Raw genomic sequence first — 27884 nt, forward strand, 5'->3', positions numbered from 1 at the left:
TCGCGCGCCTGGCTGCTGCGTGTCGCTTTTTATTTCTTCCTCTGATTTTCTGTTCGTTTTTTATCGTTCTTTTTCTTTTCCGCTTTGCTCTCCGTGCTGCTTTAATCTGGATGCAGCCCGAATTCGCGTTGAGGGCACGCCGCACCGTTGACCCTCGTTGCCGCCCCGCAGCGCTGTGCCGAGCGGTTCCCTCGGCAGCGCCTGCTTCCTGCCCCGCTCCCCCTTGCTTCTGCTCAGCCAGAGTGGAGCTTCCAGAGGCTCAGGGACAGAGATTGTACAGGGTTGGGGCAGGAGGACAAACGGGATTTTCCAAGTGAGTGAGATAACAGAGCTTTGTGTATTTATTTCCATCACTTAAAACTGCTTTGGAAGTGAAATTCGCATCTTTAAAGCCAGTCTTTGAGATCCTTGTCTTTCAATCACGTAAACACCTGAATCTCTGGCTGCCCGGTGCTGGCATGCAGAACACTTGCCGTTCATGGCAGAGCTAAATGGCAGCATATGGAATGAAAAAGAGTGGAAATAAAAGGATAATAATCTGCCATGGATCTCTCATAATGAAGTTTTTCCACTTTGCATACACTTTTGTCAGGAAGAAAGCCTGCCGCTCCCACCCGCATGTACACTGCCGAGCAAATGGTTACTGCCACTTCCTTATCTTCGTTATCTTCCAGCTTGTGCCAGAAATAGCTGAGTAAACATAATGAACATTGCTCGTACATACTGGGCTTTCTCTTCCAACCACCTGGTCACCTACTGCATTCTGCTTTCTTTCCGTGTTGCTTACTGTTGTTGCTGCAAGCTTTGACAAGCAGGTGGTGTTTGCACATTTATGCTGGCAGATCTATTGATGTTTTTAAGTTTCCGGCATTTTTTTATGAGCAGAAGTTGTAATTAAGGAGTTGTTATGCTGGACATGCTAAAAGCCCTTTGCAATAATACAACTTTTTTCTATAAGGCCACCTCACCAACTGGAGATGCACCAAAGTACTTGCTGGCTTGGTGTTATCTAGGAATGCAAAATTAAATTCCTGTCCTACGAAAGTAGTATGTAGCTAAAATGTAAGCTACCTGATTTGTGTTTTACAGCAGATGTTAAAGGAGACCAGAACTTTTGCACTGTTTGAAAGATCTGTCTAGATGTACTATTTTCCTGCTTTGTCTCTGCATCACCACCAGGCCTCACCATGCTGCGAGCCTTTAGCCACACAGGCAATAGGTGTGCATTCCGCCCTGCTGGGTGCCGGCGGCGCCACCACAAGCCCGTGCTGGCTATCAGGAGGGAAGATGTCAGTGCATGGGAACGCAGAGCTCCACTGGCACCCAAGCATGTCAAGGAGCTGACACAGATGGGTTACAAAGTGCTGGTGCAGCCATCGAACCGGAGAGCCATCCACGAAAAGGTGAGGTCCTGTTCTGAGTCAGGTGAGCAAAATCATGGCTCAGTTAGTAAGGATAGTGCAGGAGAAATAATATTCAAAGGTTGTACACAAGGAAATGTATTACTTGTTACGTTGCTGTATGTGAAGTTATTGTGTCCTAGAGCAGAAAAAAAGCACACTGAAGAGAGTGCTGGCTGCTCTTGGAGGAGAGAGTTTTCTTTCCTTTGACACTGTGAGCTTCAGGACTGAAAATATTTTGGCCTAAAGTATCAGAGCCAACAGATGAGAATTGAAGTGGGGAATTAGTGATCTCTTGCACATACCGCCTTTTAATTAAAGCACAGTGCTGGTTTTCACCGAAGCATGATCAGATGAGACACAAGTAAGCTGGAATTTTAATAGATTTTTGAGATAAGAGAGGACAAAAATACATTTTTTGTATGGAAAAAGCATTCTTTCAGCATGGGCTTAGCCTAATGTGCTATAAAATCACGTCACCAGGCTTTTTTATCAGATCTCTCTAAACTTACTTCTGAGTATTTCAAAACATTGCAAAGGGCTGTTTGTTACTGCAAAACTGTAAGATAATTGAACACAGTAAAGTACTTTCTTTGTAGTCTGTAGATTTAAGATGAATTATTTTGTATGTTTTGGCCTCATGTAAACATGGAAATTCAATTTGATACTTCTTTTGATAACGAGGTTTCTGATTGTATCATGTGCAGTACCTTGCTTCTACTTTGTAGAATTTTCTGTTTGTGCTCTGAAGTCGCTTTTGTGCTGAGATCTAAATATATGTTAAAGAAAATGGACAACCAGAAAAAAAAAAGTTTTTTTTTTTCTTTTTTTTTTTTCTTGTGTGTAGGACTACATCAAAGCAGGCGGTATTATTCAGGAAGATATTTCTGAGGCTTCTCTGATAGTGGGTGTGAAGAGACCTCCAGAGGGCAAGTTAATCCCTAAGAAGAACTATGCCTTCTTCTCGCACACCATTAAAGCCCAAGAGGCAAACATGCCCCTTTTGGATGAGATTCTGAGGCAGGTAAATGCTGTCATAACAAGGACTAGTGGCTGTTAGCAATGGGCTCAAACTGAGCTTGATCCTGAAGTCTGGTAGAAGGCTTGCTGCCTCACATGGTTGCTTTCAACATGCATATTTGTTGATAGCTCATGAGGACCATTCTCAGGATCCCTTCTTGGAGCTGACTATTTCTCACTCAGGATCTACAGCTTGAACTGCTGCTGAGTTTGCGTGCATATGGCAGACAAGTTGTGACCACAGTGTACTTGAGACTTTGTGTGTGAGCACAAAGATCTGTGGGCATTATAGATCCTTACTGAGGAAGTCAGCCAATTTGGGCAGAGAAAAGAGCAACTACTTGGCTGGGGATGTGATCTGCAGCAGCTGGAGCAACCCATTGGGGTGCTCTGTGCCAAGAGTGAACATGAAACGCAGAGATTCTTTACAGTGTGAATTCATATTCCCATCAGCCTATGTCAGGAAAGGCATCAAAGGTGTACGAAAAGGTAATTTCTAGGAATGCAGTGTGCCACTGACTCGGCATTCACTGAAAATTTTAACACTCGATTTGCTATGTGTTTTCAGGAAGTTCGACTGTTTGACTATGAAAAAATGGTTGATCATAAAGGAATGCGAGTTGTGGCCTTTGGAAAGTGGGCTGGTGTAGCAGGTATAGTGCACAAAATAAAGGCAGGCTTGAAACAGTAACTTCCTGTGATATTTCTGGTTCTGTACGTTTCCTGAAAGTTGGGGTGTTGGAACGCATTATAACTGCTATGCTGCTTTTAAGACCTTTTTTCCTTTCTGTTTTGTGTCTCTTCTTGATGAGACTACAAGTCATATAGTCCCATGGATTCCTGATAAATCTACTGCGTATATTGAAGTCCCATTCAGCTAGCCTGAGGCAGACAACATATCGATGTCAACTGCACAGACTTTTGAAAGATATCGCAGCTGACAGTTCCGTGGTTTTGAACAACTTCTGCTTATCATTCTGTTACCCATCTACACTGATTTTTGTGAGGTGTGGTTCTCATTCCTTTCTGCTGAACTGCAATTGTGTTTCTTCAGGAAACTCTGTGTTACAGCTTTTTGGAATCTAGTGATTAGTATGCACCCGACAGAAGGATATCCAAGTATTAAACCATGCTGGAATGCATAATCTAGGCCAAGGTCATGTTAGTCCTGCTATTGAATTTCTTCTTCCCTGGTGTTATGTACATTTTCTTTATAAGGAAACTATTAAATCACAGGCAAAAGTATTTGGGATGATTTTAGACTTCAGTCATTCTCTGCAGTTTCTAACTGTGCGTATTCATAATTAACACAATAGGAATGATCAACATTTTGCATGGATTGGGATTACGATTTTTAGCCCTGGGACATCACACTCCCTTTATGGTAAGAATATATATGTTTTCTTCTTTAGAAGAATGATGTTCAAGTATCGTCAGTATTTGAATAAGGAATGATGTCTCTGCGGCTTTGATTTCAGCACATTGGGATGGCACATAACTACAGGAATAGCAGTCAGGCTGTGCAGGCAGTACGAGACGCTGGATATGAAATTTCACTGGGACTGATGCCAAAGTCAGTTGGGCCTTTGACATTTGTGTTTACAGGCACTGGTAATGTGTCTAAGGTAAGAATTCTGTCTTCAAGGTGAAATATTACATTACTTCTAGGCATTTGATGTGTCAGGTTAAAGGTTAAGATGGGTTTATTTTGTTTGCTTGGACTTCAGGTTTTAATGCATGGGCATCCATCCTTTTGGCTTGCCCAGGCCACATTCAGTGAAGAGGGATTGTCTTGGGCCACAGATATGTAGGTCCCTCCAAAAGTAATGCATCCTTTATATTTCTTTGGAAACTACAGCATGTACAAATGAATACAGTAACACTGTTTGATAGAGAAAATTCTCTGCTACAAAACACTGTTTTTCAGCATAATCACCACCATTAGCTGTGCCTTTTCATCAACAATGAACAAGAGCCTGCATGTCACACCCATTAAATAGGTTAAACCTTATTCCTCCTTTCTCCTTTTTTGCACCTGCATGACTTTTGTCTCTCACTCTTCCCTCTGGGCTCACACAGTGTGTTGAGTCAGTCCATTAAATTACAGGGAGAGAAATATCTATTCTAATACTTGTTGACTTTTTATGTCTGTTTCGATAACACTGACTTGGCTTACAAGTGCTGGACTTTGGATTTGTTATCTAGGATTTGGGGAAAAAGACTCACCCCTGATTTTGGCAAGAAAGATCATTTAACAAGGTTCCAGCTATAAAGGAAAATCATTGTCTGTGACAGACCTTTGACATTTTTGTATCTCTTTTCTTAGACCCAGTGAGCAGTGTTACACTGTCTCTATATTCTTTCCTCATTCTGAATTCCACTTTTACAGGGTGCCCAAGAAATGTTCAATGCCCTGCCGTGTGAGTTTGTGGAACCACATGAGTTGAAAGAAGTTTCCCGATCTGGAGGTAGGCTGCGACAATAAATGTGATTAAATACATTCAAACCGATTTTGTCCAAGTATATCAGCTAATTATTGTTGTTGTTATTTTTTTTGCTTCAGACCTCAGAAAAGTCTATGGGACAGTGTTAAGTCGTCACCATCATCTTGTAAGGAAGCGTGATGGAATGTATGATCCAGCGGATTATGATAAACATCCAGAACTTTACACTTCTCGTTTTAACACTGATGTGAGCATCCCTTCTGGTCTTTTATAAAAGATTTTTCACATAAAGTTGGTAGTTACCACTCCATTGTGTATCTGTTGATTTAATACTCCAGACCAGGAAGCTTCAAGTTCTTCTGTTATTTATATAAGAACATCAGTTTTCTGTAACTTTCTTTGCAGATTGCACCTTACACAACTTGTTTAATTAATGGCATATACTGGGAACAACATACTCCTCGCTTATTAAGTCGACAAGATGCTCAGAAGCTACTGGTGCCAGTTAAATCTGCTGCTGGTGCACCTGAGGGCTGTCCTGAGTTACCTCACAAGTAAGACATCTCATTTCAGTTGTAACTGTTCTTCAGTACCATGATTTTTGTAAGGATATGGCTATGTATAACTGGTAAGGGAGTAGGCTTTTGTCTGTTTGCCCACTGTTGACATGTTTCTTCCTGACACTGAACAAATAAAGGGTTTTAAGAGTTAACATTGAGTGGAGGCAGAGGCTCATGAATGTACCACCAGTGCCAGATGTCTGCTAAGAGGAGGTAGCCATCCCGTTCCATTTCCTCTTCTGGTGATGAAGTTATTGTAGTATAGGATTGCCCAGTGGCTAGTGTGGGGGAACTGGTAGGTGGATGATGAGCAAGACGTGTTTGCATCACATCACAGAGAGTGGATTTTTCTGGTTTTTGAAAAGTTATGGTTGAAATTTGGATCCTACTGATACAAATGGAAATTTTATGACTACAGTGGCTTCAGGTTTCATTTATGTTTCTTGGAGGTCACTGAGTAATTTGTTTAAAATCGATACAACATTGATAGTTCTTTTTTTTTTTTTTTGTTTAATTGTGATCTCTTCCACACATATTTGTTTGTAATTTGGATGCTTTTCTTTTGTTTGATCCCTTTAGACTTTTGGCAATATGTGACATTTCAGCAGACACTGGAGGATCTATAGAATTTATGACGGAGTGTACAACAATTGACAGTCCGTTTTGTATGTATGATGCTGATCAGCATATTATTCATGACAGGTGAGATAGCCTTCAGTTCATATTGCATTCCTTTGTACTTTGTACAGTGAAACAGTATATTGAAAATCATCACTGAAAATAATTTGGAAAGATGGGATATTACAAGTATGAAAGAGAAGTTGTTTAGAGGAGCTGTATTCTCTCTTTCAGTGTTGAAGGCTCCGGTATTCTGATGTGTTCCATTGATAATCTGCCAGCACAGCTTCCTATAGAAGCAACAGAATACTTCGGTGACATGCTTTTCCCATATATTGAAGAGATGGTAAGATCTTATGTATGCAACAAGAAGGTAAAAACTTGGACTTTGGCCTGCTGGTTTGTTGCTTTTCTGGTCTCCTGTAAACATTCAAAAGAAATCTGCTGTAGAACACAACAGACTTTGTTTTAAAAACAAGCTTTCGAGGTATCCTTGAGGAAATACTTTCAAAACTCAACATGTGAACAAAAAATTAATGGATATCTTAGGGATGTGCAGATAATACTTTCTGTAGGCAGGAAACGGTCTCTGAAAGATAGATTATTGTTTATGGACCCCGCTGCAGTAGGTTTTGAAAACTGAGGGGTTTTTTGAGCACTCAACAATCACAGTAATACCATTGTTTGAATTTTCATAAAAGTCAAAAGACACTGATCATGGCTGGGGTAATTTTAGATTTAAAAGATACTGACATTGTTGCATGCATTTAAATGTTGCTTAAAATATTTTGATATTTTACTCTGAAAAAACAATCTGATTTGCAAAAACTTATTTTCACAGTTGTTATCAGAAGGCTCAGAACCTCTTGAAAACCAGCATTACTCATCTGTTGTTCGAGATGTAAGTTTTGCAGTTTGGCTGACTGCTTGTCTCCCTCTTCTTTAAAACACCGATACAAAAACTCCTCAAACTTTGTTTCATTTATTTCTAGGCAGTGATTGCATCCAATGGCTCACTGACAGCTAAGTATGAGTATATCCAGAAATTGAGGGAGAGCAGGTATTGTATAGCTTCTTAAAGTTTGGCTGAGAATTGTAAATAAGCTTGTCTGCATTCTCTTTCCCCTTTGACATTTTACTTTTATCTTGTGTTTTGGTGGACTGCTGCTATATTGCACTCATTGTCTTCTACCTTGTTGTTCTACCTTGATTTCCTTGTTCTTTGATGCACACTGTCTAAATCATTAAAATCACAGAATCATAGAATGGCTTAGGTTGGAAGGGATGTTAAAGATCTTCTAGCTCCAGCCTTCCTGCTGAGGGCAGGCCTGCCACTTACCAGGTCAGGTTGCTCAGGGCCCCATTCAATCTGGCCTTGAACGCCTCCAGGGATGGGGCATCCACAACTTCTCTGGACAACCAGTGCCAGTGCCTCATCACCCTCTGAGTAAAGAATTTCTTCCTGATTTCCAACCTGAATTTTCCCTCTTTTGTTTTAAAACTATCGCCCTTGTCCTGTCACTATCAGATCTTGTAAAAAGTCTGTCTCCCTCCTGCTTATAAGCTCTCCTCAAGTACTGGAAGGCAACAGTGAGGTTTCCTCGGAGCCTTTTCCAAACGGAATAAGTCCAACATCCTCAACATTTCTTCATAGCAGAAGTGCTCCAGCCTTTTGATCATCTTTGTGGCCTCCTCTGGACCCACTCCAATAGCTCCACATCCCTCCAGCACTGAGTGCCCAAGACCTGGACTCAGTACTCCAAATGGGGCGTCATGAGGGCAGAGCAGAGGAGGACAATCACCTCCCTCTTCCTGCTTGCTACCCCTCTTTTGATGCAGCCTGAGATACATCTGATTATTAATAACTTACACTGAAGTGTCATTTTTCTCTTCCTGAAGTGATCAAGACTATTATTTTTTACCAGAGGCAGAAAATAACCATACGCCAGTATTCTTCTGTTCTTCTTTGCTATTTTGAAATGGGTTTGACATGCAGTTCTTTGAAAGGAATGGCTGAAGAAGCTGTCTAGTATAGCTTGAATCTAGTTTCCTCAAGTATAGCTCAAGTACCGTGATGCTTAGCATTGTTCAGTGGGTGGATGTGTCCAGGAGCCTCTGTGAGACTCTTTGCCTTTTCATTATACTCCTGTAGCTACAGCTTTAGCAGCTGCTTCATCCTGACCCTGTTTCAATAGTTACGTGCCAGTGGTAGCATGAAAGAAGTAGCATTGAGTGGATTAGCTAACACAAGTATAAATAGATTGGATATCTCTTTCATTCCCCTTCCTCCCTGTCATTAACAAATACATAGAGTTTGCCTATGAAGAAGGTAAATTTGACAGTAAGTGGATACTTCTGCCTTCGTGTTCATGGTCAATGCCAGCTGTTCTATGCACTGTGTAGGAGTTGAAAGTGATCTGACCGGAAGCACTGCATGCACCAGCATGTACTAAAAGGACAGTGTGTTGACTCATGCCTGCCAAACTTATCAGACTTCCTTTGGAACTTTGGGAAGTCTGGTTATGAAGTTGTTTATGATGAATTATATGTAAGTGTTTTTTTTCACCTGAAGCAATAATCTGTATGCCTGCCAAAGACTCTGGTTTATTACATTTATTTTTATCTTGTGCTATATACTAGACCACCTCAAGAGGCTGTCTCAGTAACAAATTTTCCTATTCCTTATGCAGCGCAAGGATCTGTTTTTTTGGCTTTCTCCATAATCATTTGCATGGTCTTGTGTGAACTACCCTGAGAATCTGGAGACTTCCCAAGGGTTTTCTTTGGGTAGATTTTTGATATTCTGTAGACCTGTGTGTTGCATGTGATGTTCAGTTGTTCATTGGTGTTGCTCACTTAGTTATCAGAAAATCCAAACCTGCTAACACTACCCTCCCTTTATTTTGCAAACTTAAGAAATAATGCAAATGAAAGTGGGGATGTTTAGGTAAAGGTGTGATGTTTAGGTGCTTGTTTAGAGCCTTTTTGAATTATATGTCTTCTGTTATTAGTCTAACAAAGTATTATGTTGTGTCTAGTTTAGTACCTGAGGGCTCTATTTAGACTAATTGCTTATACCTTTGAATGATCATGAACATGTCAAGCATAGAATAGCCAGGTTGTATCAGCTGAACTTTTCCGAGTGCCATCAGAATGCAGGAAAAGTTTGATTTACTGAACTTTTCTCCATCTTTTCACTTTCATTTGCTTCATACCTGCTACCAATTCATCACCCACAGCTGTAATGGCACATCCCATTAAGAGAGTGGACTTTTTAAGTATTACTTCTAATTGTTCAGAGATTGACATAGAGCTGGCAATAATCTGAGATGTTCTTTTCTGGAATTCTCTTTTCACTCCTGGTGGGTCATTTGACAGCTCATGTTTATGCCCGTCCCAGAACAGTTGATCGAATTGGTATCTAATTCTGGACACTGGAAAAGTTTAAAATAAGTGTGATAAGAAATTTGGTTGCAAAATTCAGATTTCTTTAATTTAAATTAAATTTAAAATCTCCCCTTTGTCAGCACTGTTGTTCCAAACTCTGCATGTCACTCCTACTTTCTGTAAATAAACAGTGGAGGCGAGTTCTTAGTTCTTCCTTTGCCTGAAAAAGTGTAGTTGTGGAAGAGCTTGTTCTATTAGAATTGGAAGTAGGAGAAGGAGAGTCCATGGGTTAGTCACAGGAAAGGATATGATGGGCTTGGAACATCTTTTGTGAATAGATTAAATAATAATCTAAATTAAAAAAAAATAAATCTATGAAACTTGTAGGAAGTTCTACTATGTGCAATAACCTTTATACAGATTAAACAGATGATATATTGGTGTTTTCCATTCAAATTTAATGATTGAGAGGAGCTATTTAAAAAAAAAAAAGACCAAAAAGTAAAGGAAGAGAAAATGGAACATCAGGAATTTTGGAGGTCAATTCAGGCTTTACAAATGCCCACAGGTGGCTGGAGTGTGCTTCAGACAGGTGGATTTGGTATTGATTTAACTCTGTCCGCTCAGAGTAGTCTTTCAGTACTGCTGTTTGATGCCTTGTGCCCCTAGATATCCCAGTGTGCTTCATGCCATGCTTTAGGCCATGCAATACCACTGTTTTTGTCATGCTATTTTGGCATTGCTCTGAGAGGCTGCTACAGCATCCTTCATTATTCTGGGCATTTTCAAACTGAAAAATCACTAAACTAAAAATTGAGTTATGGGTGCCACGTAGAGTCCCCAAGAGGTCTGAGCCAACTATTATTTAGTGGAAATGAGGTTGGTCCTCTTCTGAGGACAGTAGCTCAAAGCAGAGTTGGTCAGCTACTGGTCAGGCTCTCTCTGTGGCATAATCCACAGGGCAGTGTATGCCTACGTAAACTCCTGGTAGATAAAGGGAAAATTGAGGAACTTCCATAAAGACTTCTGAAGTTTCCAATAAATCTGTATCTTGGAAGTTCCTAACTATGAACTGAAATTTGTTCTTAGAGTGTGCAATAAGAAAAACAAAGCCTCAAATAACCCCATTAATTATGTTAAACAACAGGATGATAAGTAGCTTCCTTTTCTCAAAGAATAAAACAAAAGTTATTTAACTAACAAATACTGTTATTTACTAAATAGCTTTTAACTGCATAGTGATGAAATTCCTTAAGCAAACATTTTTACATTAGTTTCAATGCAAACTTGAGGTAAAAGGAAATAAATATAAAAAAATGTTATTTATACATTTGCTGTTATTTATACATTTTTTAGTACATATTTAAGCAATTGCTGACCTACACTGTTCTGACTGGCAAAAAGAAATGCAAAATCCAATGTGAACACACTTTGTTCTCTAAGTCAGAAGAGCTACTTAAATTTATTTAGGAAAATAATATATAGAGAGTTTTCAAACCTATTCTTATCTGCAAACATAATTCCTTAATTGGTATTTTCCTACGTGTTTTTTTTTTCATCTCTGTATGTTCCCATGATAGACTAATGTGAACCTAGTATAACTTAACCAAAATATGCTTTCACCAGTGGAAATTAAGGTCCTTCAGCATTTGTAAAATAATGTTGTAAAATAATCAAGGCGAAGACTGGGATCCCTTTCTGACAGCTCTGTGTGACAGACTGGAAAAATCTGTTGAGCACCCAATAGCAACTGGAGAAGCAGAGGAGACATTGATGGATTTGATTTTGGTTGTAAAAGAGGAAAGAAACTGGAAGTTACATTGTAGAAGAATGGTAGCTGTACTAGGCAGCGATTGACCAGTCTTGGGATAGCTAGCCAGGAAAGTGACTTGGTCTGAATAGAGCTCTTAGTTTGTAGACTTACTAAACGTGCTTATTCTGTTAGTTCTAACAGCATACCATTTCTTTCTTCTGAGTGGTTTTTAATTCTGCCTTTAATACCTCCTAGGGAGTACGCCCAGTCACTGAGCATGGGTAATAAGAAGAGGGTTTTAGTACTTGGCTCTGGCTATGTTTCTGGCCCTGTACTTGAGTATCTCACTAGAGATTCTGATGTCGACATCACCATTGGTATGTAAGACTTCTCTTGTTTTCCACTTAAAAATTGTCTTCTACATATTATATGGATTTAGTCCAACCAACTGGTTTGGCTTTCTTTCTCATAAATAATGAATGAATCTGAGAATTTATAAAACCTTTGCTATTATGCATTACAGAAAAGGGTTTTGTAACTTTTGAGTTCATATAGTTTGTTTGAAAATGATACATATCTGTGAAAAGTTTATTGTTTGCATACGTAAACTATAGAGAAATTAGAAATAAATATTTTTCCTTCCAAGCTGCTTTAGGCTCATGATTGGTGTTGTTGCCCTTTTGTTACCCTTTGCAGTAGTCACCATAAAACTTTTAACCTCTGGATAAAGACTTACCAGGAAGAAGAGGTGTACTCTAGGAAAGCTGTTTGCTTGTTATTAGTACTTCCTGAAGTGGCAAACAGGAAAGGATTACAGCAGTGTGCAGCATCCTTTCCTTTACCAGCAGGGAAGCTGCATCAAGTCCCTACAATACAGTAGCAGTAAGGGAAACCAAGTGAACTGGAGGATCTGTTTTCCCAAGCACTGTGCAAACATAGCAATTCCTCTTACCTGGGCAGTTTCTACAGTACTACTAGGAAAAAAAAAAAAGCTTGGAAGGAAAGAGAGACAAAGACATTACTTTTCTGATATTTGACAGCAGGCGGGTAGATGAAGAAAGTGTAAAATTACCTCGAGTGCCACATTTGGTTTCCTACTATTAGGCTAGACCTCTTTAAATGCAAGTGATTGATGTCTTGAATGAAATCTTTAATTAGAAAACGTTCATGTAATGAACATTCTTTTTTTTTGTTTTGAATTTATAGACTGCTTTGCTTAGTGTTGTTTCCTCAGCACATGTTGATTAACAGAATAGGTAGAATTATTCTCTGACAATATTTACTTCTCTTTGATTTTGGAAAGAACATAAGGAAATAAGGCCCCAACTTAGAGTCACAGATGCTTTTAATTCTCTGTAAGCCTCTGCCCCACCTGCTGCCTTCATTGCCCACTCTTTTCTCCTGGCTGTGTTCCCATTGCCTTCCTTCTGCTGGCTGCATGGCAAGCCAGGGCAGGGAACCAATTCGTTTTAAGTCAGATATGGCAAATATCTGGCTGCTTTTAACCTGGATCATTTTTTTTAGTTTTACTTTCCTTATAATGGTAAGTGCTGATGGCAGTGCAAGTAAGATTAAAGGAAAAGAACAGACTAAGTTGGAGACTGGATTTCCCTCTTTTATTGATAATATCAGTGCATGGAGGGTTTGTAGGGCTAAGCCATGGGTAGATATTGGAACTAGGCAGACTGAATATGGGCCTTTTAGTCATATCTTGCCTATGCAAAAGCTTAATGTTTTCATAATGTTAGAAATGGTGAATGATGTGAAATGCCTTTTTTTTTAAAGCTGTTAAGCTGGTTTCAGCTATGAATAAGAATTTTGTTATAACATACTGAAATGGTTTTGAAATACTCCTTCGTGCAGATTTATCTGGCTGTGTGGAATGGCAGATAGGGTGGGCTTTTCTAGGTGTGTGATGTGTTTGTCTGCTAAGTCTCTTACTTAGCTGTTTGGAGACTTATGTGTCTCTCAAGACCTTAGAATTAGGGAAGGTTTTCCTCTTTCACTTAAGCCCGCGTGATAAAAAGCACGTTTTCCTCTTTGGAATTTCTCTGCTTCTGGATTTCTAGTCAGCTTCTTGTTTTTTGGTGAAATAATCTGTACATTTGTGGGAATTGCTACTGCCGGTGAGAACCATTTGAATACTTCAGACTCTGCATCTATTTGGCTGAGTTAGAGAAGTGACTGTTTTTAAAACCAGAAGAAAACGTGTGCTGTGTAGTGACTTAAAATGGGTTAGGCATCAAGATAAGTTGTTACTCTCATTGAAAACGTTTGATTTTCAGCAGGTTGTTACTAATATAAAGTCAGTTTGGGATGCATAATTTTTCCACTGCAGTTTTCCCTCTAGAGTTAGCCCAATACAATATCCCATTAAACTGAGATGAACTAGACATTGCTTTTCTATGAGTGGAAACTCAAAGCAAGTGCAAAAAAAAGTACCTGTTTGATTGTAACACTAACACTCTGTGGATGTCACCAGAATTTCAGATGGTTCTATTTGTATAGGAGAAGGTGACTCATTTAGACTAAAATAATAATCTTACCATGTGTGGTGTTGGAAAAAATAAAATCAAGACCAAAAAACAGTTCTGCAGCCAAGCAAACATAACAACAGCCCAGCCAAAAGTACCACTATCCCAGTCAGCTAGACCAGTACTGGTTTGGAGATGTCCTACCTACTTCATCAGTAACAAAAAAGGATGATGACACTCTGGTTTTATGTGAATAATTTGTATTGACCTGCTGGTAGGTGGAAAGCATCAGCTTAAATTTTAGTTACTTGTAAGTATATCCACAGTTGTGATAATTGGTTATAGGACAACTCTTTATTTCTGAGAGTATTTTTAGGTTCTTGTTCTTGAGTTGTAGCTGCCATGGCTTGACTCTGTCAATTGATTAAAAAAAAAATAAAAAAATTACTGCTCTGCAGGTACTTTATGCCTATTTGCCTATTTTCTCTTCAACTCTTAGTGAAAAGAAAGCATCCGTGCAGCAGCTTCTGTTTGGAGAGAGGGTGGCATATATAAAACACAGTTATACACGGGTATGCTTTGGACTTGTTTTCATCTTTGAGAAACTTGGTGTTTTATTTTTAAAACAGCTTCTGTGATGAAGGAACAACTGGAACAGCTGACGAAAAAATACAGCAATGTTACTTCAGTTCATATGGATATTATAAAGGATGAGGAAAAGCTGTCCTCTTTGGTGAAGAAACACGACCTTGTGATCAGGTCAGAATTCTGGGTAAAATAGGGTGAGCTCAACCTGAAGTCATGCTGCTCCTTTCTCCTACTTCAGTGACCTAAGTCAGCATGGCAATTGCATAAAGGACCTTGTGTGAATGCCCTCAGTATTAGACCTTTGGATAGAATGTAAGTGGCAATAATAAATGTATATAAGTAATATTTATTATTATTTCAATGCATCGGAACTGGGATTATATTCCAGTATGTAAATGGTTACAACTGACCACTGCCTTCTTGAGTAGTGGCTCAGCAAGATGTTATGAATCTTATTCAGCTTGTCTATTTAGAAGGTCTTAAAAAGAGGTCTTTTTGGTTGTTTGTTGTTTATTAGGAGAAAAATGACAGAAAAAAACTGTCTGAAGAATTAATTCCATATTATTTTGCATGCTATTCTGAGTCATACAACAGTGTTTCTCTGATAGGGTAACATTTTACTTGTACGGGTGTGGAACTAGTGAGAGCAAAGCAGGGATGACTTCTCCATTTACTTGAACTTTTTTTGTAGGCACAGAAAAAGTGTTAAAGTCTTCCAGTTTTATCACTGGATTGGATTTTGATTTGCATAATTATCTTTCAATTTGTAGTTTGCTGCCTTATTCAGTACATCCTTTGGTTGCTAAGAAATGTATCAACAACAAAGTGAACTTGGTAACAGCCAGCTACTTAACACCAGCCATGAAAGAACTCCAGGAGAGGTAGGTATGGGCATCTCTCTGGCATAGCTTCTGACAATATCTGAAAAGTTTGCAGTGAGTTATATGTGCAGCCCTTATTGTGAATTACTGTTTTTCTACATTTCTTCCCTTCCTACAAAAGAGGACTAAGTAATTTTCCTCAGAGTTGCACATGGAGACTGTAACAGAACACAGTGGAGAGTGCATGCCCTGGTCTGGTCAGGCTACTGCTCTGAACACTGGAATATGTAGTTCTGCATGTCTCATTTTATTTCATGTCATTCTGCCTTGCCCTCTCCCCTCAAACCTGTTTTGAAGGAGGAGCTGGACTGTCCTGTTCCACCAGTGACACAAGCTTGATTGCTACCATTCATCTTCCCCTTACAAAAAATCATTCTTGGCTTATTGTATTAAATTGGTGACAGTTCTGACTATTACAATGTTTCTTTTGTTCTACTATATGAGGGAAAGTTGTTTTTGGCATAGAGCTTCTCTGAGTCACAGAACTCAAGAGTCAATTCAAGCGGGATGGGAATCCATTGTGCAGTGTTTCTGTAAATGATAAAACAGAAAGCTAGGTGTGTAGAGAACCAGCGTGGTAGAAACGTGAGAAGTTTGTGCACCTCTCCTCCCCCTCTTGCTGTGATACCAAGAGGTCATGTTTCTCTTGCCTAAAAATACCAACACCTTCCTCTCCCACCCCAACAAACAAACAAAAACCCAAACCACAAAAACGCTCCTTCTTCTATTTATTTGTTAAACTACTTAAAGTTGTTTTTTTTTTTTTTTTTTTCCATTTGTTTTTAAATAAATCACCTCAGCTAGTGGTGATAACTGAGTTACTCTGGGAAATAGGCAACTGTTTTGGTTTTTCTCTTGCTTTTTGCAAAACTACCACCACAGAAAACCTGGGTGCTTAAAACTTAGGAAAGAAGACCTTTCCATTTCTATCTCTCTGTGGAAGCTATTAGATTAGGGCTATTGTGACTATCCCTATTGTGTCTTTTGCATTACTGCCTTCCTGTGTTATAGTACTGTCCAGGAGAGCATGGCATACAAAGTGGCTTTTAGGGATATCTTTTTATATCATCCTCTTAAATCATGTGCGTCCAATCTTTCGGCTTGTCTAGGCTGCATTAAGTGAAGAGGAATTGTCTTGGGATGTGTATAAAATCTAAAATGTAGTTAAAATATATAAGCAACAAATTATTTATTTTTATTAAAACATAAAAAAGAGCAACAAGAACATAAAACTAATGGGATATTGTGACCTTATTTTTGTGAAACTAACGATGAGTCTGATTCAGTGGAAGTGGTTGCAGTCCTTTGTGAATTCTCAAGATGTCTGTCAAAGATTTTTGATGAAATTTTGCACTGCGTTGTGCCCTCCCCATGTCCTGGTTTCAGTCCAGACAGGGCCTGTGTTTGGTGACTGTGAGCAATGAGAGCCTGCCTAGGTTTGGCTGCTCAATGCCACCGCCGTGATGGCACAAGGCAGGAAGCAGCTGCAGAGTGAGTGGGGCAGGGCTGTACGTGACCTGTAGGTTGGACATGCCTACTCTAGATGTTACATTAAAATAAAAGAAAACAAGGCTATCATGATTTCTAAGGCAGTTGCACCCTTTGGATTTTAATATCTGCTTCTGTTTTTTCCCCATGAACCTCAGACAGAGAACAGAGAAGAGTTTGGGGAAAGTTTTCTGGGTCTCCCTTGGACAGATTTCGTGAACAAAAGGCCTGCACAGTCAATGTTCTGACATTGTCAATTTCTGCTACTTCTAGCGTAGAGGCTGCTGGCATCACAGTTATCAGTGAAATGGGCTTGGATCCTGGTCTTGACCATATGTTGGCAATGGAATGCATTGACAAGGCAAAGGAAGTTGGTGCTACGGTAAGGTTGGCAGATTGCGTATGCTTCTGCCAGGGTTTTATTAGTAAAGCTGTTCCTTTAACACCAGCCTACTTTGGGGCGTACCACCAGTGTGTAATGGAACTCCGTTACACCTTAGTTTTTTCAGATGCTTGGAATTTGGTGTCAACTTATCCAATTTGTGAGAGTCCATCACTTAAGATGCCTTTGCCTCAGGTGTTTTTGCTATTTCATTGGCAGTGCAATGAGAAAGATTGTTGCTGTTGCTTAGTGAAGTTCTTCTGATTTCCCCTCCGCTGCAAATCTTGTAATTTGGCCTGGTTGGGAAATAACTTCAATGTTCAAACTTCAGAGTTTAAGAACTTTGGGGGATTCTGCAGGGTTGCTCTGTACTGTTTCCATCCCATGTCTGTCATCTGTTCCTTGTTTCTCACCTGTGGACAAATCTAACAGGTTGTATCCTACACTTCTTTCTGTGGTGGCCTGCCAGCTCCAGAGCACTCTGATAATCCTCTGAGATACAAGTTCAGTTGGAGCCCTCAAGGAGTCTTGCTGAATACCGTTCAGTCTGCTACGTATTTAAAAAATGGAGAGGTGAAGTAATCCTTTTGTTTCCATTTAAAGACAAAGAAGATGACACGAGGCTCAGCAGGGAATTGGGATTTGTTCTGTGTTTATTCTTAAGTGACTGACAGTTGCCTGAGTTGCAATGTGTCAATTAATCCTGTGTTCTGAGTATAATGGTGCCTGTCTGCTGCCAGCTTTTAATTCCTAATATATAGAATGCCAAAGAAGTGTATGCTAATGATTAAGGCACTGGCTTGAGGTTCATGTTCTGAGTTCAGCTTCCATGAAGTGCTTTTGCCACCTAATTGCCTGGTGTCTCTCTCTTTCAAACAAAAATGAACGTGCATCCTATTTGCTTTTCCATCTAATTGCTTTTGCAAACCAAACAGCTTAATTCTGCACTTGCACAGTGTTATTACATCTGTTTTATAGAAATACCGTGGTTTGTGGAAAGCTGTTGCAAGCCATTATCACCTTTCTGCTTTCCATTCGTATTTGATCACTCCTGCTTGCTCATTTACTGATCAGGGCTCTTCAAACATCTAGGAGACATCTTGTGTAACTGCCTTAAAATTTGGCTATCAGCAAATTTTTCTATCAGCAAAACTGAGAAATCGTCTGAGGTGTGTTGTCATGATGTTACTGTAGTAAGAAAAAGTAAAAATTCAGGACTTGTTCATTGGATCTTTGTCAAAAAGCAGCAGCAGATCAAATTAAAGGGTCTTTTAGAGAATGTGAAAATGCTTCTTAATTTAAAACACATTGCATCCATGTGAATGGTTCACTGGAAGAGCACTGTATGAGCTTGCCAGTAAGTTGCACAATTTTTCCTCTTTGCCATTTAAATCTTTAGCTGTCTTTGACTGTTGTGCAGGATTATTCTGCACAGGCGTCTTGTTTAACAGACAGTAAGATCTTACAGTATTGATGAAGGCTTGGTTGCTTTAGGCTTTCTTCTAGAAGGAAACCTTGCCCCTTTGTTTTGAAGCAACAAAATGAGTTCATGTCCATGAAGATTGCACTAATGGAAGTGCAATGGGAGCCTGCAACCTTATTCTAGTAATTCCTGCTGCACTTGTATTGTGTTAGCAGGATGTGCGTTGTTCTTGTCCTTTGATTAGTAACAGCTGACACAGTACATGCTCCTCCATCACAGAATATACTTAAATGGCTTCTGCAGCTGCTTTGTTTAGTTTGAGCCTTTCTTTGTGCCAGAAACACTAAGCATAATGTTCTTACTTGGAGCACACTTCATTTTCTCTGTTGAGTAATACTGCTGTTCTTTCATAAAACTCAGGTTATCAATATTCCAGCGGGAGGAGCGTTGCTTGATTCTGTTACTGCAATGGATTTTTATCCAGGATTAAATTTGGAAGGTTTTCCTAACAGAGACAGTACAAAATATGCTGAGCCATATGGAATTCAGACAGCTCACACTTTGTTAAGGGGCACCTTAAGATACAAAGTAAGTTTTGATCATTTTATTGTTGTTATTTTTTCTGAGGAGATGAGTGCTGTCATTTCAATAAAACTGTATTTAAAAGGCCCATTTTAGTTCTGCACTTGCTATTTATGTATTCTCTTTGTCTCAGCTGAGAAATAATTGAAAGCATAGTTTTACTTTGTTTATTTAACAGGTGTTTGTGGCTGCATACCAGAAGAGTAACTTTACCCAGTCAGTTAGCTTGCATAGTCTGCATCAGTATTTCTTTTTTTTTCTGTGGCTTTGTAGTTAGCGTTGGATTGATAGAAGATTTGTAAAAAATCAGTTTTATGATGCATGTTGTTAGTATGTATTTTTAAGAATTGATTAACCTCTACAAGTTGATACAGAATGGAACATATAATTATTCCTATGAAAAATGTAACACAGAAAATCACAGTTTTGCATGAAGAATATGTTCATTAAGTAACTAGAAATCTTGAATTACAACAGCTTTAACTTGTTACTCAGAATATTAGAGGGTTTTTCTTTCTGATTTCTTTATGTTATTGGTCAGCATACACTAAAAGGAAATCTAAACCCTTAATGAAAACTTGAAGAAAGCTTATGGATATATATCTACCTTTTTGAATTAAGGTTTTTGTTGAGGTTTAAGTTCCTTTCTTTTGTACATGGCATGAGAAATGTAATGCGTATTTTCCCTGTGTTGCAGTACACCAGAATTTTTTTTCTTTCTTTATTTCTGTGAGGGGGAAAAAGTTTGCTTAAGAGAGGAGGACGGAAGACTGATGTGGAGGTTCAAGGGTTACAAATGGCAGTAGGTTTCTTTTTGTCAGTCTAGATATGATCTCTTGTTCAGAAGCTAAAAATATGTGGCAGGCATCTGTCTCATAATGAAGTCTTAATATGACAGTATCTACTCTTCTGTTTGGTGCCTGGTAAAATGTTCCTCTTTTGTATAAGAGTTAGAACAAGAGGGGAAATAACAACGACAACAAAACCACGTCGGAGTGGCATAAAGAATTTTTCTTGCAGCACAGCTGATAATGATGTTTCTGTGGTTAATGTTCCTTTCCTAATCACCAAAGGAGACCCATGCCTTCAGAGTTGGGTGATGTCAGAGCTGTGTGGAGGAGCCCCACCTGCGCAGTATTTCCATGCCAGTGTGTACCTGGCCATGTCCTGGCCCTTCTCGTACACTGCTCAGTCATGCAGTGCAGCAGAAGTGATCCATTCAGTGCAGAGGCTGTCGTCTCCTCAGTGCCATTCATAGGCTGAGTTCAGGTGGCTAATGGAGTCAATTTATAAAGAAGTGTCACAGAAGGATCTAACTGCAAGGCCATCTGAGCTAATAACCTTGTGCTGTTGGAGGGAGCTCTTCATTATAATTAGCCTCTCTAGGGGAGCTTTATTTCCAGAAGTCTGTTTTTTGATCATGGTTTTAGTCACTTGCATGTAACTGTTTTTAGGTATGCAGTGGCTCTGTGGGAGTTGTCCTTGTTACCATTAACGAGAAACAAACAAAGATGAGCAGGAAATGGTTGATTTATTTTATTGTTCAAACTATTGTCCTTTGCAGTTCCTTTTAGATATCATTCCAGTCCTGTCTTTGTTGTCTCTCTAATGTTCCTGAAGAAAAGATACAGAGGGTTCTTCCCTTAAGAACTAGTTTATTTGATATCATTACAATTATACAAGTGTAAAACTGAGGTGAGCCAAATTCAGATTTCGGCTGTCTGTTCTGTAGTTTGTTTAGGGCCCAGGTGGCTGATCTGCCCTGTCTAATGATGCACTTGAATTTGGTCTGGTTCTGGCCAGCTTGGCCCTTTAATCTCCTGAACCAGTTCTACTTACCACCAAAATACTGATAACAGAATAACAATAAATCATTAAAGAGGGTGTAGAAAAAATAGAATGAGAGGTGGAGACCCATGTATTCATCTACCACTGTAACCCCATTGGAATCATGTTGTTATAACTGTTTTCCTGTGGGAATAACAGCACAGTCATGATTGTGTCCACCACTGCTTTAAAGCTAAGACGAAGTATCTCAGTTTCAAGTGATTATTGTTTTTAACACATTATTCTTTTATTGCAGGGATACTCTAAAACTATGGGAGGCTTTGTAAAGTTAGGGTTAATTAACCCAGATCCTTCTCCTTTACTAAACTCAACCACACCACTTCTAACTTGGGTGAGTTTCTCTGATTTTTGTCTTCTTTTCTCTGTTTGACTAACCATTTCTTTATTTCTAGATTTGAGTGTCCTTTACAATGGCAATCTTGTATGCTTATGCTACATTATGGTCTGAGAAGAGCACAGGATTTTTCTGAAGATGTTATTATTTTCAGTAAATAACTCCTTCAATATTCTCAAAACCAAAGAATGAAAAAGGTGAAGAGGCTGACTCATGGTTGACTCTGACTACCATGGAGTGCTGCTCATCTTCCCAGACTCCAGAGAGCTTTTATGCTGCTGTTTCAGCAGTGTGTCCTGTCAGTCATTATCTCAAAATGGGCAAGGAGTGGTTTTTATTTGTCGAGATGGTTTTTGTCCTCTTTCATTTTTAGGTTTAACATACACAAGTTTTATGTGCAAAAATTGCTATAGCTTCCAGCCCTTCTAGCCTCAGTGAATAAGGACGCAGTATCATGGAATCTGTAAAATTAAATAGCAACTCCTTAGTCTCACTGCAAACCTTGTCTCAGCAATATTATTACATCTTAGTACTTCTTTTTTTACCTGCCTTACATTTGTAGTTTGCTTGTAGATAACATGAGCTTGTCAACAGGCTGTACAATTCTTGCTTGTTTGGAGCTCCTTCTACTATCCATCTTGCTGTGAACGAAGCAAGCAATAACTAACATCTTGATAACACAAAATGTTCTTCAGATATGGAAAAAAAAAAAAATTCAGAAAGCTTTTTGGTAATACTCCCATGATTGTGATAGGCTTGTTCATCTCACTTGTCTGTGCCCTTTCTTTTGTAAAGGGACAGTCTAGTCCAGCTGAGAGAAATCCTTACATTCCTGACATACTGACTGCCTGAAGGCTGCTTTCCTTTCACCTGAAAGTCCTCCAACCATTCCTTGTTTATGCATATTTCTATGTTTATTCAGTGCTGGAGGAGGGGTAAGACAATAAAGGGATAAGTAGCGTGAGGCAGCTGAACGGTGGGTGCAGAAAGTTTTTGGGGAAAAACAATACGTATTCTCATGTGCTGTGATTAAAAATCTCAAACTGTCTTACTTCTTACTTTTCCTGTTTGTGCAGTCTGTCTTCTCAGAAGTAGTGGATGTTAACTGAGCTTAGGTTCTCGAAACCTTGACTGAAAAGCAGTGGGAACAGATGTCAGACCTTCAGGAGCTTTTTAATTTTCTTTTAATACAGAAAGAGCTCATGTGCAAACTGGTTGAAATTCAGTCTCCTGCTGAGTACTCTGTGCTTAAAGAAGCTGTATTTAATAAGCTGGATAGAGACAAAAGTCAGCTGGAGGCTGTGGAATGGTAAGATGTTTCAGTAATTTTAATTTTTTTTCTTTTTTTAAGAAAAAAAAAGTTGGCAATTTTACCAGTTCTGGTCCACGTTGAGGCAATTAAACTGATAAATGTTGAGTAACCTGGAAATCACAAAACTGAAACTAAGTTGTTGATGTGCAGTTGTATCAGTTTATCTCTCTTCTACCAGGCTAGGATTACTGGGAGATGAACCAGTTCCAGCAGCAGATTCCATTGTGGGGGCTCTTGCAAAGCACATGGAGACAAAGCTGCCTTTTGGTATGTGAGAAGTCCTGCTGTCTTTCGTGGCTGTCACTGGGACAAGTCAATATCTCTTACAGCCTTAATTTCATTAGTTTGTTTAAGTTTTTTAATGTCTCATAATGTTCCCTGCTCCATCCACTATTGTTTTCTTTCCCTGTTAATTTTTCATCTCATCTGTATCTTCTATCTTTTATAGCCCCTATCTGAAGTGTAAATTACTTCCCCAAAGTAAGAGGTGTGTATACATAATGCCTTGCTTGTCAGAAGCCTCATCTTGTTAGAACTGGAATGCAAGTAATTAATGAATACTTCATGTGCTTTTCTGTTAGGCACTGGGGAGAGAGATATGATTGTTATGAGAAATGAAATAGGTCTCAGGCATCCTTCTGGCCATTTGGAAGACAAATTTATTGATCTGGTTGTCTATGGTGATAACAATGGATATTCTGCCATGGCCAAAACTGTAGGATACCCGACGGCTATTGCTGCTAAGATGGTTCTAGATGGTAAGTGACAGGTCAGCCTTTGGTAATTGTATTTCAACCTCTGTTTTACCTGCCTGTAGAAAATATGTGGTGTTCTTGAAGTATACATCTGTATTATTGTTATTTCTAATTGATCAAACTTCTCTTGTCTCCTTACAGGAATATTTAATCTGCGTGCTTGGATCATTTAATGACAGTTCTTAATTTACTTCTGAATTTGTAAAGATTTTGTTCATTTTAATCTTAAGTGTTTCATTGGTATAGAGGGACCTTTGGTATTATAAATTACAATTGTTGACCTTTGGAAACTATGTCACAGTGAAACAGGTTAAGATATACTTATGCTGAACAAACAGCGACTTCCACTGTTATTTTCCAGACTGATCAGATTTGAGGTTAGGGCATAATACTGGACATATTCTGTGTGCATATAAACATACACATTGCCTAGTTATGATCATGTAAGCATGAAATATTGTTGGGGGTTGTTCTTTTTTGTTCTTTTTTCCTTCTTGTTTTGTGTTTTTTTGGTGTGTTTTTTTTTTTTCTTAAGTTCAGATGCTTTTTACCTAGCCAGTTTCATAGCTCTGTGAATCAAATTGAAGCTGTGTGTATCACACTGTGCTATATGAGAACATAACACCACTCCCTAAAAAAGAATATCTATATAATTGCAAAGTGACATTTGCATTTGTATGTTGAACTTGGCTAGCTGACAGACTTGCATCTCAAAAGGGCTGGAGGAGAAAATACAGTGAGGAAAGCTCACAAGTAGAGATGAACACGGATTGTTTACTAGTTACCATCACAAGTAAAACATGCTGGATTTGGAGAAAATTAATTCGTTACTGATGAAAATAGCTTTGGCTAGTGAGATCCAAAGTAAAATGAGGCCTTCCCCCTTTCTTCAACACATTTCCTCTCATGTCTCCATGCCTCAACTTTTTCCCCTGGCCCTTAGCATTGCAGGAGAATGCGGAGCTAGGGGTTGCAGTCAGTCTGTAAGCGTGTCCCTGTTGCTTCTTCCTCTTCAGAATTTCCCCTTGCTACACTGTGGGTTCCCTGCAGGCTGTACAGGACTCTCTCAGCACCTTCTCTTCTATGTCATGGTCATTCTCTTCCCTCCATTGTGTTCAGAGTTTCTTTCTCGTACTTTGTTCCTCACTCTCTGCTGCTATGCAACACTTGAACCCTTTCTTAAATCTACTTTTGCAGAGGCACCACCACTTTGGCTGCTGGGCCCAGCTATGCCCTGTGGCCAAAACAGGCTGTGTCTGGCACAGGGCAGCCCCCACCTCCCTGCTGGCACCTGGACACGCAATAACTTTAACACTTAATGCGTTTTTTCATTCTTTCTCCTTAATTTCAGGTGAAATAAATACCAAAGGCATGGTTATACCACTGACGAAGAAGATTTATGGACCAATACTGGAGCGTGTTAAGGCAGAAGGCATTACATACAATACTCATAACGTTATCAGACAGTAACTGGAAGCGATGGATTGAATCTGGTTTTGGCACTGTTTGTTTTCCCATGCATACAGCTTGAAGATTCTCAACTGGGACCAGTTAAAAACAGGATCTGGTATTTCACACCTAAATGGTGCCTTCTGTAGAATCAATCACCTGACTTTGTTGTAGAAACTGCAGATACTCGGGTTCATGAGTTACGTTATTTTCTTTCCAGTACTTTTACACCCATGTTTCAGCACCTACCAGATATTTACTTAAATGTTTTCTAAATAACTCGTATTTTTAAATTGAATTCATCTCCTAAGTGTATAGGATGGAGTTATTACTAAGATAAAACGCAGCTGAAAGGAAAATCCACTACTGACTTTTGTGAAGGAAAAGGCTGAATGAATGGAAATTAATTCCGTTTATTGTTTGATTTTATTTTTCATTTACCATAAACCATTTAGCAGAGACAGAAGTTATACTTAAAATGTAACCCTTATCCTGTTCCCTTTAACGGTAAGTGGGAACGTTTTCACAATAACAACATGAAATAGTTTAGATATTCTTTGCTACCAGCAACTAAAAGCCTATTCAATATTGAAGGTGGTCAGCTGTTAACATTTGAAACCTAGATCTTATTATTTGTTAAATCTTTCTCTTATGAATGTATACTTGAATTCATAGGTAGAGGTAGTGTGTTTAAAACTACCTTCCCTCCCATGCCCTTTCCTGGCTGCAGAATGTTCAAATAGCTATTGCATGCTGCTTTCTGTTATTAGGAGAGCACATGAGCACTTAGCTCTGCCGCTCGGAAGGGTATTCTTAAATGTGCTACAGTTAATGTGCTCACTGGTTGCTCTAAATGACATGTTTACTCTTTCGACTTACACCGTGTGCCTTGTCCAAGTTAAGAACTGTTACAAAGGGAATTGACTGTCTAGTACAAGCAGCTTTGAAATGCAGCAGGCTTAGAGGTTTAAATCGCTACTATTTGAGTTAACTTTTGTCCTTTCTCTATCATGCTTTTGAATTGTTGCTTTGGGTGCCTGTCCATACTACTCAATTCACTGCCACTTCAGAGAGATGAGGGTTTGCACCAGCTCATGTGGTGCTAAGTGCTGTGCTGCTCAGCCACGCTGGTCCAGCTCTAGCAGCAGTGCAGCTGTGACAGCTCTGAGCTTTAGCCTCAGTTCAACTTCTCTCTGGCAAAACAGCAGCCATTCCCTTCTAGTTCAGGACTGCTTCTGTAGTTTTAGCTCAGGGATTTCTGCACCACCTTGCAGTGCAGGCATGGGTTAAACTTTCCACTAGTTCACAGTGAAGCCAGATCTACCAGTTGCAGTGGTACTTGTGCAGCTATCTGGAACTCTCCTCTAAAGTTGAACGCTGATTTTGGAATCTGTCTCTTATCAACTTTTCTCACAAATGCACTTTGCTGATAAACGCACAGCCTTTTATCTGCTGAGCAACACAGTACTACTAACACAGTCCTGAAGGGAAGTCCAGAGGTTGCTCTGTCTGGTAGGAAAAGCTACTGTGAGTATAGCTGAAGTTTTGATCTCCAGGTCTTGCTACTCAAGATTTGGATTTGCTTTTTGCATATGTAATGAAGTAGCAATGGCAACAAAGAGGAGGCTGAAAGGAGCCAAAGGGGGAAGAAAGAATGAAGGTCAAAGAGGAGGGCTTTTTGTGCTTTTTGTACTGAGTCAGTGAATGCCTTCTTGCTGTCAAATTTGAATTATGTTACATTGCTATGCATGTTCTAAATATTGGATGAGACCCTGGCTCCATTTTTCTGCGTCCCCTCCCACTGCTGTTACAGGTTATCTGTTACATGGCTTGCACGTGCATCTATGGTAAGCATGGAGTCTGGAATGAACGTTCTGCTCTCTGCTGCCTCCTCTGTCCAACAGGTCAATTAAAGGCCTCAACTAAGGTTAAACTTTTATCTGTGGGTTTCTTCCAGTTCAATACAGGGTGACACCAGGATCTCAACTTAAGAATTCTGTTGCCCTCCTTTACCCCACAAATACAAAACCATGGAGCTAAGGCTGTATGTATATATACACCTTGCTTCTCTGCCTAGAAAATGCAATATGCAAAGAAAATTGGTAACTTTTTTTTTTAAATCTTAGATAACCCTGGAATGACAGTGTGTTATCTTCAAGAAACGCTATTTTTGGAAAATTTTCTATCAGAATATATTTGTTTCCCCATGCAGTGATGCTTTTTATTTTTTTAATGTAGACTTAAATGTATCACTCAGCTTTTGTATGAAGGCTAGATTTCAGCTCTCTTTGCATATTATAGGAAGATAATTGTATGGTATGCGCAAAATTGGTTGAGAAATAAATCTGAAAAACCCATGTTTCTTTGTCATGTCATCTTTGCAGTCTGATGAGCTGTACCTGAATGGGATTTGTGTTTCACATTGATTTTTGTGTCTACAGATGTAAACTTAGCAAGAAAGAGAAGAGAAAAAATTGTCAAGATTGTTAAAGCATCTCTATGTAACGCTACTTGTATTACTGTATTTGGACATCTTTTGCTATAGTCTTGAAATACACAACATTTTTGTCTCTCTCCTTGTGACAAATGCTTAAATGGGAAGCTAGGTGTGTAAGATGGTCCTGTGCCCCAGCAAGAAATGAAGGCTTTGTTTCTCACTGCCTATCTCAGGGCTTTGAGGGCTTTGCTTTCCGAAGAAGCAGTAGAATACAAAGTTTGGTTTCTATTATCACTGCCTTGGTGTAAAGGCTCTTAAGCTGTTCGTTCATATCAGGCTCCAAAGTTTGTCACTTATCGCTCAGTTTTTCATTATGGGATTTGTTTTCATGCCAGCTCTCTATGACAGATAAGATCCCACTTTCTGAGATGGAGGTGCGTGAGACAGACTTCACTTTCACATTCTTCTTCTTTACCTTGGCATTTGACTCCCTGCCCCAATTTTCCTACAGATAAGAACTATTGGAACACAAGCATACATCTACCTGGCAAATGGCATGCAATCAAAAAACAGCAATAGCTGTTTAAGAGGAAAAAAAAATATCAAGCTATGTGGTTGCAAAGGGACTGAAAAGCTAATGAGGAGAGGGAGAGAAAAATGGAAAAACAGAAATTTAGTTTTGCCCGTTGAGCAGAATTTATGAAAGCAAAAGGAAGGACCTCAGGTACTCTGTGACTAGTTCTAGGGTC

General features: G+C 39.2%; 1 protein-coding gene across 2 annotated transcripts; it reads left to right on the forward strand.

The window, feature by feature from the left end:
• Positions 1-114: 114 nt before the first annotated feature.
• Positions 115-27057, forward strand: AASS (aminoadipate-semialdehyde synthase). Of its 2 annotated transcripts, XM_010706376.3 has the most exons (24): positions 115-313; positions 1180-1403; positions 2248-2424; positions 2989-3073; positions 3737-3804; positions 3899-4045; positions 4810-4888; positions 4984-5111; positions 5270-5418; positions 6004-6126; positions 6277-6388; positions 6884-6943; positions 7035-7102; positions 11438-11559; positions 14286-14415; positions 15015-15125; positions 16887-16995; positions 17428-17568; positions 18839-19006; positions 21084-21179; positions 22376-22491; positions 22673-22761; positions 23076-23252; positions 24601-27057. In XM_010706376.3, the coding sequence occupies exons 2-24, from the start codon at positions 1188-1190 to the stop codon at positions 24717-24719; spliced, it is 2790 nt and encodes a 929-aa protein (XP_010704678.1). In that variant the 5' UTR covers positions 115-313; positions 1180-1187; the 3' UTR covers positions 24720-27057. The 2 variants fall into 2 exon arrangements, with proteins under 2 accessions (XP_010704678.1, XP_003202019.1); XM_003201971.4 differs by lacking the exon at positions 115-313 and having other exon boundaries at positions 576-1403.
• Positions 27058-27884: the final 827 nt, after the last annotated feature.

Source organism: Meleagris gallopavo, chromosome 1 (assembly GCF_000146605.3).
Source record: "Meleagris gallopavo isolate NT-WF06-2002-E0010 breed Aviagen turkey brand Nicholas breeding stock chromosome 1, Turkey_5.1, whole genome shotgun sequence".
Lineage (NCBI taxonomy): Eukaryota > Metazoa > Chordata > Aves > Galliformes > Phasianidae > Meleagris > Meleagris gallopavo.